This window comes from Anser brachyrhynchus (assembly GCF_964034855.1).
Source record: "Anser brachyrhynchus genome assembly, chromosome: 1".
Taxonomy (NCBI): domain Eukaryota; kingdom Metazoa; phylum Chordata; class Aves; order Anseriformes; family Anatidae; genus Anser; species Anser brachyrhynchus.
This window is the reverse complement of record NC_137694.1, coordinates 181,454,520-181,464,930: the sequence shown is the minus strand read 5'-3', so window position 1 is coordinate 181,464,930 and position 10,411 is coordinate 181,454,520. Positions and strand designations below refer to the sequence as shown.

The window sequence follows — 10,411 nt, the reverse complement described above, 5'->3', positions numbered from 1 at the left end:
ACACGCAGATCCAGAATACTTTCCTCCTAAGCTAATCCTACCAGCGCTCCCACTAGAGGTTAACCTTTTCCCTCTGAAATGGCAGGGTCGTTTTCGGTTCTGACACCTGAATTACAACAGTACCAAAGCAGAACTGCACGGCATCCCTGGCATGGTTTTAGAAGCCCAGGTGAGGAGCCACACCAGGGAGTCCCACCTCGGCTTTCTTAGCTGCTCTAACGGGGCACGAATGCAGCAGAGCAGCCCAGCTCAGGGGGAGGCGAGCGTTCTCACCCCCCGTGCTTGCAAACGCGAGTCTGCAGGGGACTCGCGCAGCAGGAGGAGCACAGCAGTGCGCACGGGCTCTGGCTATTCCCGGGGAGCACACGCCGTACCGTAGCGAGCCAAGAACGCTGACTTCCTGGGCTCCTTTCAGCAGCTTCAAATATCTTCCGCAGCAGGCAGCAGGCTGGGTCCTCCCGCTCGCAGCAGCTGAGGAGACGGGAGAGTCGCTGGCAGGATTTGCGAGAGCACTCCCGGGTCCGTGGGACACGATCAGCTGTTCAGAAAGCCTGGACAGAAGGCTGAGCGCCGGCAGGAAGCGTGTCTGCAGAGAGGGACTGACACCAACAACTCTGAAAAAAATGGTCTGAGCAAAACCACCATGTGCGACGCGCACAGAGAGAGGGGCGCTTGTTTTACAAAGCTCCTAGGGCATTCCATCCCCCTCCCAAGCTTTTATTCCTTCAAAGTGCACCAATAATGGTATCTTTGCTTTTAAAATAGGCTAATTATTTTATTACTGTGTGCAGAAGCGATGCACACATCTGAAAGACCAGAGGGAATGTGTCAGCCATGCTACAAAATCTCACCTATTTCATTTACAGGTACACTAATGAGGTGTTTTCCATTCTGTTTTCTTTGCTGTTTTCTAACACACAAGCTTTCAGAACAAAATAAGTAGTCCTGTGCCATCTACCTCCCTGCTCCACCCCTAAAGGATGCTGAATGCACAACTTCGCAATGTGCGTTTCAGAAATGGGGGAATGGAGACGTGGATACGTTAAGAAATCTTCCCCAAAACACATGGAAACCCTGTACCAAAGCCATCAATAAAAACGTTTGTTTTTAAATTCATACCTACACTATCAAAATCATAACATGCTTTCAGTCAATAAGGCAGATCATTACTCGGTACAAATTAAAATAATGATTTTATTGGTGTGCTGAAGCATAAAACATAGATAAAATAATAATAATAATAAAAAAAGATAAATCTATTCCTTGACGTACTTAGTAGACAGACATTTCTTTTTTTTCCCCAGTAACCACCCAGAAGGGATTGTCTTCTTTCCCACACCTGCGTATCAAACTATCTTTCCTTTATTATTTTTTTTAATTTGTTTATTTGCTCCCATGAAGTCTAAGGACTGTGATGAGCACCACGGCTAGGCTATTTTTCCCAACCCAAAAGGAGCACAGCGTCCGTGCCACCCAAACGTTACACAAAGCATCGAGCATCTTCGCAGCCTTCCAGACAAAGCCCTGACGGATCACAGCAGAAGCAAGGAGCATGAACTTGGCTCTACAGGAATGCAAAAAATACAAAGTTACAGGTTCCTCTAGGACATGTTTTCCTCCTGAGTTATTGAGGCTTAGAAAAACCACGAAGCTATCCAGAAAAAGCAAGATCTGAACTCAAAAGATTTCTAATAAAGATAAATCTAATACAAGTTTATTCTATAAATATTTTTTTTTGTCGAAAGACAAACATTTATAGAAACTTACAAGAAATATTCCTCTGAAAAACAAATGAGGCTACGGAAAATTACAAAGTATCGGTTGTTTTAATTTCAATTTAGCCTTGCACAGTTGGGCTGTGCTCAGTTCTGTCTGTAAACCCACAACAGCTCCCTCGGTGTGGTCGCTCTCCTCTGTAGTTCTCTTCTGCTTCGTAAGCAGTTTTGTTAATCACTCTTGTCTTCTACTTGGTAATGTCTGTACTCTGGCTTCAGCTCCCACGTGTTTTTGTGGGTCCCCTTCACGTTGTAGATGCCTATTTCTCGGAGAATTTCTTTCAAGTATATCTGAAAGGAAGCAAAACCCAAGTTACAAACAGTTACAAATGAGTTATGAAGGCACCCGACTGCCACAGCTCCCACTTCACACATGACATCACCTCATCTCCCAAATCCCATTTACTTCGTTAGCACGACCGACGAGGAAATAACCCGACAGACAGCAAAACCACGTTTCTTCACATGGTTGAGCAGCGCTGCCTTGACGAGGACCTCACTGAAATGAAGGCTGGATAGCTGTCACTCCCCGGGGGGCAACACGGAGCGGAGCAGGAGGTGCTCGACCCCCAGGTGGGACAGCTCCCCCCCGGCCGGCATCGTGCAGCCCCAACAGGGCACAAAAAGTCAGGAGAGGGATCGGGTAACGGGTACAAGCTACACGAGGAGAGGCTTCATTTTGATACAAGACCGACATTTTTTACAGTGGGAACAGTCTGGCTACGTGGTGGGGTGCTCACCACTGGAGGTGATGGCTGTGATCCCACGGGCCGTGCCGTGATCCTAAAAATGGGCCGCTTGAAAAAGCAAAAGGCTGAGATTTCCCCGACGTGCCGCAAGCGTTAGCCGCGCAGTTGGTCTCCAAATCTGTGTGCTGTGCTGTTTCTTACCAAACGACAAAGGCGCGGGGGTGCTGGGATGCTCTCTGCTCCGGGAGCTCGCTGCCGCGATAGACGGCTCGCGGTGCAGATGGCGACCGTGCGCGAGGAGCGCTCCCGGAGCCGGCTGCCAGAAGTCCCCAGCGCTGCAGGTCCTTGGCTCTTTGCGCCTCCAGCTGCACTCTGCAAATGCTCACCTTCTGTTGTAGGGTGACCTTCGCTGTGAAATTCCCTCGGCCTGCTTTAAGGTAGCCACCGTACCTTTTGGTATGCCGCAGAGATCTTCCCGCTGGGATTTCACGAGCCGGGCTAAAAGCTCTTGGCTTTTTGGTAGAGGAATCAGCTTATTTGCACTAGGATTTTCAGTATCTCGAAACCCTCTGTCTTCTTCTGATCCCATCAAAGCCCCGAGCTGTTGGGTTTCGTGCTGTTTTGCAAAGCTTGAAGCATTTTATTACTGCCTTATTTTTAGAGGAGTGTTGAGTAGGTGCCAGAGAATTTCCGAATACACTCAAATATTAAGACTAGGAAGGGAAATTCAAATATTAAGGGAAATTAGGGGGAAAAAAATGCAGAGCTCTGATAACCAGTAGTATGAACTTTGACACCAGACAGCTCACAGCTACCACCCTCCTTTACTCCTTATATTAAACACCAGCAATTTGCTGCCGTTTTTTCAAGAGCCATTTGCCTGCTTGTTTGTTTAAATATTAATCAGTGCTGACTTCGACTGATTGCCATGGCAACCACAGGCCACAGTTTAAGAATCTCCACGTTGAATTCATAATTGCTTTAGTCTGAGCAATTTAATCCTCCGTGAGTGCTTATATTGAGCAGGAGTTACGGGAACCCTTCTGTTTTCTGTAGCTGCAGTTACACTAAGTGAAAATATCTCCATACTCCAAGCTTTAACACAGCAAAGATTTGCTGATGACCCCAAAAAAGAATCGCCCAGTCTTTCTTCTTTACACTCTGCTCGTGTTTTGCCAAACAGAAAAATTGGGAAATGAATAAAAATATGCTTGCAGTCATTAAAAATAAAAGTGTCTTTTGGAGAAAGCGATTGTTACTCTCGCTCCCGTTACATACAGAAATTTAGGAAGCCCAGAACATCCTGATCCCACACTAACAATGATGCTTTGTTTAGACGGACGTAGCAAAATGATCCTTAAAAACCTGTTCCAGAGCACCGAGGGCCATTCAGAAGAGACCACTTTGTCCGACAGGACGATATATATACCAGACGAGACGCACTTCTCGTTTCTTAGGGTCTTTTCTCCATCCAAAGCGGCCGTGAATGGAGACGAGGGTGTTCACTGCTGGGATGACTTCAGTCTTTGAGCGAGCAGAGCCCAGCAGGTGGCAGCAGGAGACCGATTTGTCTCTGTACACCTTTCCAAGTACAAGCTAATGTAGAGATGCTGCCATTATTTGGCAGCCGGGTCACTAAAACAAATGCGCTCACTACAGCAGCAACGAGGGTGCAAGCATTTCTGTACGACAATGCTGCTGTTGTGCAACGCGTTTTTTAAGAGGCGATGAGAGCAGTTGAAAAAGCTATTTATATCGGGTATGTGTAGATGTGTATGCTTGCACCTCCACTGCTTTGTTTGCAATCCCTAAGTATGCATGTGAGGTAGCTTTCGGTGGTGCCGCCGCCAGATGCTTCAGTAGATGGCAGAGTGTGGGTGGAAGAAAGACACTCAGATTCAAGGTTAAACTCCACTCCTTACCATGCGGACGGGTTCGTGAGAGTAAAAAATAAATAAAAATGCACTTAGGCAGGTGAAGTAGAGCAAAACGCAGTTACTGTGCCGAGAGAGCTGATCCGCAGCTGGAAGCCAGGTCTCAAGGTGGGATGGGAGGAGCGCGGCGCGGTCCGTGGCGGCTGGCAGCTCGCTGCTGCTTGGTGGCAGTACCTTTGGGTGACATTGTGCACGACGCAGATCTTGCCTCTCACTACTTGCTTCACACCCCCAAACCACCCACCCAGTTAAAAGAGGGTTACTTTTGACTGGGTTTCAGACCCAGTTCCCCAGGCAATGCCACTTCTGGGTCAAACCTTCTGGACTTCCAAGAGTTTCAATTCAGCAGAAAACCAAAATGGAGGAAAATCAACCCAAACTGAAGAGCGAGAGGAAAGCTCAGCTGCAAGTAAGGGCAGTTCAAGCTGGGACAGTGCACTGCAGCAACCCAGTGTTTGAAACACAGTCCCATTTGCCTCCCCTGCTCTGGGTGGGGGAACTAGAAGTGGTTTTAGGGCAGGCAGCTGAGAACGTTGACCCAAAAAATCACTCTGCATGACCAGACAGTGCTAAATTGTCGGAGCTTCCAGACAGCTACACATAGGGGATAATCCTGCTCTACTTGACCTTACTGGAGAGCAAGTGGCGTGCCCAGATGACATGATGGTTCCTCCCGTGAGATCCCTTCTTCCCCAGCCACCAGGACCCACCTGCACCTTCAGGCAGGCTCAGCCTGATGGTATAGCATCACGAGAAGCCACTCATCTCCACATTCCTCGTCAATGCCAAATACCACACTTTAGAATCTGGTGAGCACTAATCGGGGACCTGTAATTTCTTCTCACAGAAAGATTCTACGTATTTATATACACGTAATCATAATACAGAAGTTAATCTGTGGGTAATCTGTTTGCACGGTTAAGGCAGCCTCTGCTCTGTTACACATCCTCTATTTTACATAAAAATTGAAAGGCTGCTGTAGAATTATGAGATAAGAGCATTTTTGAAAAGCTGAAGGAGGCATTAACTTCCAGGCTCTGAAAACCCTCCTGAAACTTTCAGCAAGAGAAAACCCCAAACAGACTTAGCATAACCATTACTTAAACCTGAAACGTAAGAAAAAACTGTAAGCAGTATACGCTATTTTGAAAAAATACAGTTCCTATTAGACCACTGGCTCCATTTCTTATAAATATTTGATTGCTCACATAAAAAGCATATTTTGTTCTCAGCCATTACGCCCAAATCTGGAATTACAGCAACATTTCCAGGGAGCGCTCTGTATTTTCACCTGGGTAGATGACAACAGATTCGTCCACTAATGAAAATTGTTACTCTTCATTAAAAAGAAAAACAAATAAAGCCAGGCTTCCCTAATATAACAGCAGTTTGCATTCAGAAACAACTCGCTTTGGGAGTTCATGATCTCAAAATAAAGATGGCAGCAACTTACATGCAATGTATTCTGCAGCAAGGATTCCACTTGCTGTTTGCACTTACCGTTGCACAATAAAAATACCCTTGTTTATTTGTTTCTTCCCTAACAAAGACTTCGATTCCCTCGGACAAGTGTATTTTAAATATTATTTACCAGCGACGTAGGCACCTAGGACTTCATTTTAACCAGAGCTGCCGAGACAGCAGCAGTAACATTTTTCTCTCACTTCTGAAAATAACCTCAACATTTAGAAACCAGAGGAGAAATTACATACACAGAAAATCTTAGACACTGTGACAGAAAATAAAGCAGTGAACACTCAGCGGAGATTAATTAACAGCCAACCTCCGTGCAGCACGGGGAAAGCGTGCCTATTCAACCTGTTGGCATTTGCATTTTTTTTTTAGGAGGCATAGCTGCTCTGTGAACAATAGGGTCACAGTGGGAGCCAGCAACGGATACTTTATTTTCAGAAAAGTAAAAAAAAAAGTTTCACGCCAGAGGCTGAAGTTCCTCAGCATCAGGGAAACCTGCACACGGGGTGAAAACTGGCAGAGCAGCGGAAGACGACGGCCAGCATTTCAGCATTTTTAAATGGAAATGAACGCCATCAACAACTCCCCACGGAAGTTTTTGAAGAGTCCAGTTAGGAAATTGTGACAGCTTAGTTTTGATTTTATCAGCATGCTGGCTACCCAGTGAATGAAGAAAGGCATCAGGAAGATTTGCTTCACTTAGAGTATCCAGGTACGAGGATGCTGGAAGGACACTGACACCTACTGCCAAGATCCACCTGGGAATTAACAGCAGATCCCTAATCCTCACACACAGGATGAAACTGAGACTGCACAGGCTGCTCGGGGGAAAGGGTCTAACAGCTGGAACGATGTCAGGAACCCTCTGGTAAATAGGAACAGGGGGGCTGTCATTGAGACCTTGCCCATGCAGCTGGTGCACCACGCTGTGGGCATTCAGGAGCATCTAATGACAGCAGAGATATGTAGTCACGATTAGGAATTGATCATAAAAGCATTTATCACGTAATAAAATTCATCGGAGGTATTGTGCAAACACAGAATACCCTACGCGTCTAATCCTCGGGGAGATGACTAAGACAAAAGCTGGATCATCTTGCCCAGCGTCTGGTGCTCAGTGAAGAAACCTGTGTCAGAAGCACAGTTCCTCCAGGCTGCTTTGAGTCGATGCAGCGACAGGTATGTTCCAGAGGTAAGTGCCTCACAGTGAAAAGAAAACTTTTGTTCTCCCATGGCTTAAGTGGGAGTTGCGGAAGACTATTTCTAGGTGAAGTCATGTTCGGTGGGATAAATCTGCATCTACTTGCATTCAAAATTATCAAGATAGTGACTGTCACACCTATCTCTTACTTAGAAAGAAAAATCCTAACATTTTCTTGCCACTGCCTTCGTATCTTCTTCCTAGCCCTTCCTCCTTCTCAGCTTCCATGATCTACACGCCTTCTCTGCCACACAGATAAGGAGTTGACTCATTAGATAAATGAATGAAATGGAAAAAATGAATATATTATCCAACTAGTTTCTTCCAAGATACTACAGCACTGTGAACCTACACATATTTGATTTGGGTAACATCTCTGTGCAGCTTCTTAACCAAACAGACCGTGCACCTTATACTACACAAATCCTCTGGTACAGATACACTTTCTCCTAAGCATGAAATGAGCAAAACTGGTAAGCATCTCCATTTTCCCCCCTCTTTTTCAGAGCAATTAATTTTTGTATAATCCAGCTGTCACTGTTCCTTCTTCTGCCCTTAGCTCTAAAAACTTTTGAAATTGTTGCTCCATTTAGCAACATAATTAATTTCCCTTAAGTTTTCTGTAAACTGCAGCTGGGTTGTGGGTAGACATCAAAGTCAGCAGAGCAACACGTCAAAAGTACAAAAGATACCAATATCTTGGGAGAAAACAAGCAATACCAGCTGCTACAAATGCTGTTCAACAGAAGCCAGTGACCAATAAAACAAGGCCAGTTTCAAACTAAACACCAAGAGCATGGGCAGGGGTTTGGAGCACTACAGTAGGTGAAGCTAAGGAAATGCAAATCACAGGAAAGAAGTTTGGTAGTCCTACCAAATAACCCGTGCATGCAGAAAAAGAACACAGCTTCTGCAAACACTTCTAATTTTTACTGTGCTAGAACTTTATCTCTTCTGTGTGCCTGTTTGCGATAAAGCCAGCAGACAGAAGGAGATAAAAGCATCAGCTATACAATTTCCTGACCTGTCATCCCATCTTCTCAAGAACTACAGCTGCGTTTGGTTGGCAAGCAACAATCACCCACTTCGTCTGCTGCTGTCTCCCTTCACTCCTGCCTAGTCTACAAGGAAAGCTCGAGGGGGGGGGAAGAGAGGAAAGAACTGGAAAGTTTATGTTCATAAAGGAGCTGGCAAACACTGAAGAGTAACACACACATCACACGTGTTCATGCTTTTCCTGTTCATGAATCAAAACAAGTCTTTTAAAAAAAATCCAAACAAAACCCAAATAACAGACCTTATAACCCCTCTGCTCTAAGACTTCTTTTATTTGTAAAGGAAATTGAGTGCTTTTGGGGGTGTTGACATGATGCCTGATATCCTAACATAAATTCCTAACACAAATAATGTTCACAGGAGACATCACAGCATTAGAGAATTTGGTTTCTTGTATTAAAGAGAACCTAAACAAGCGAGGGACCATTTAGGCTACTTAAACCACCTCTGCCAAGGAAAAGCATACTCACTGCAATGCTTGCTTGGTATCCTATACAGTTCTACAAGAGTCAACTTAAAACCTGGTGATTTCCATTTGTTGTAAAACACATTTAGAGATCTGTTTCAAATGCATACGGTATATGTTAAACTACTGGCTGGATATGGAAGTAAACATAATAGTAACTACAGAAAATGCTTCTATTAAAAGACTACTTGTACGTACCACTGGCTGTTTGGTTATGTCCACCAGGTCTTTAATGTTGTAATACTGATGTTTCTCAAAGGCAGAAAAGAGCATGTCCAATACTTGCTGTTTATCAGCTCGAGCCCGTTTTCCATCTTCTTTCTTTTTCTTTTCATATTCAATCTATCAATTAGATATAAAACATGTTTTAAAGACATTCATATGTAAAGCTGTATAATTCTTAGTGCTGAACAGTAAGACATAAAAAACTCTATAATAAAACATTGTTCAATGACTCAGTGCTTTTCATCTAAAAATTTTTCTTTTGAGCACTCAAATGTTCTTTTATGAACACAGACTAAGCATTTTGTCCTCAGTACAATAAGCCTTTCAGATATGTATCTCTGCTTTAACCAGTAAAGAAAACAACAACGGTAATCAAAAAAATCAGAAACAGAGCCTGCAAGATGTGCCCAAACCTGAAGAGAGAATTAATATTAATACAGGAATCTGAACTGAGCTGGTATTTTCACTCTGTTGATGTCATAGGGTAATAATAAACAACCTGCAAATTACCATGCTCAGGAAAATCCAGGGACCAACACAGCTGCACCCACGACCACAGCAATCACCTGCTCAAAGCACGCTCCAACGGCCCCTAGACATTGCCTCATCTGTTCCAGAAATGGCACTCGAGACAACCACTCCGTCAGTGTAAAAACAATCCTCTCCAAGTAACAGCACACTTCTAGGAAATGGCTGGGAACTCTTCAGGAGAAGTCTGACTAACACACACAAACTTACTGTTTGCTGTCCAAAAAGAAAACTCTGAGCAAGTACGGGCCCCTCATTGCCAATTATCATCCTACTTCAGGATGTATATTAAAAAAATATTTACCTGTTATGATCTATGTAAGATGACCACCTATTTTTGCAGAAACTTTTATCCCTGCCAGTCTCCAAAAATACCTCCTGCATTTCACCAAGTTCACCATCAGAAGCAAGGCTTGCACAGACCAGCAGACACCAAACCAGCCCCAACCACCACTGATCACCAAGTGCAAAATTTACCCGTGCATCACCCCATCCACCCCCCGAGCACCCCTAATAACCCCCAAACTCCTTGGAAACGACAAACATGTCCCAGAGCATAATATATTTGATGTCATCAGCAGGTGCTTGCAGACAAACTGCATGGGTGGATGCAAACCAGCGTGACACAGCAGAACAGATTCAGGCACTAGATAAAGCCCTGGCTGCCAGCAGGATAATTTTATACAATAGCCATCCTGCTTCTTATGTCTCCAACCTTATCCTCAAGGAAGACCTTCAGAGAAGAAGCCTAAAAATGAAAATTTAAGGTTCTACTGGATACTAGAAATCATATTTTTGATGAGAGACGTTAGTTTTATGGCACAATTTATTTTTTTCCTGTATTTCACAGCCAGCTAACTCCCTCCTGCTCTCTGAGAGATAATATCCTGTCTCTTGGTATCTGTCTCAAGAGGGTAAAGACTATCACCACCTTTGCCCTTGCTCACAGGGCTCTGGCCAGCCAGCTTTCCTTTCAAATTCTGGTACAGATTTCATCATTAAATCGAATGCAGAGCAACGGTTTCCAACCTGTAACTTGAAGGTTGTTCCTTCTGCTTAAAAGT

General features: G+C 44.4%; 1 protein-coding gene across 1 annotated transcript in view; it reads right to left on the bottom strand.

The window, feature by feature from the left end:
* Positions 1-1,174: 1,174 nt before the first annotated feature.
* The window catches only part of GTF2F2 (general transcription factor IIF subunit 2), a 93,347-nt gene continuing 84,110 nt past the window's right edge, over positions 1,175-10,411 (bottom strand). Inside the window, exons 8-9 of the mRNA XM_080575665.1 lie at positions 8,793-8,936; positions 1,175-2,066 (exon numbers count right to left, since the gene is read on the bottom strand). Of these exons, the coding sequence (XP_080431791.1) occupies positions 1,947-2,066; positions 8,793-8,936 (264 nt within the window). The 3' untranslated portion in view covers positions 1,175-1,946. The remainder of the gene's footprint in view (positions 2,067-8,792; positions 8,937-10,411) is intronic.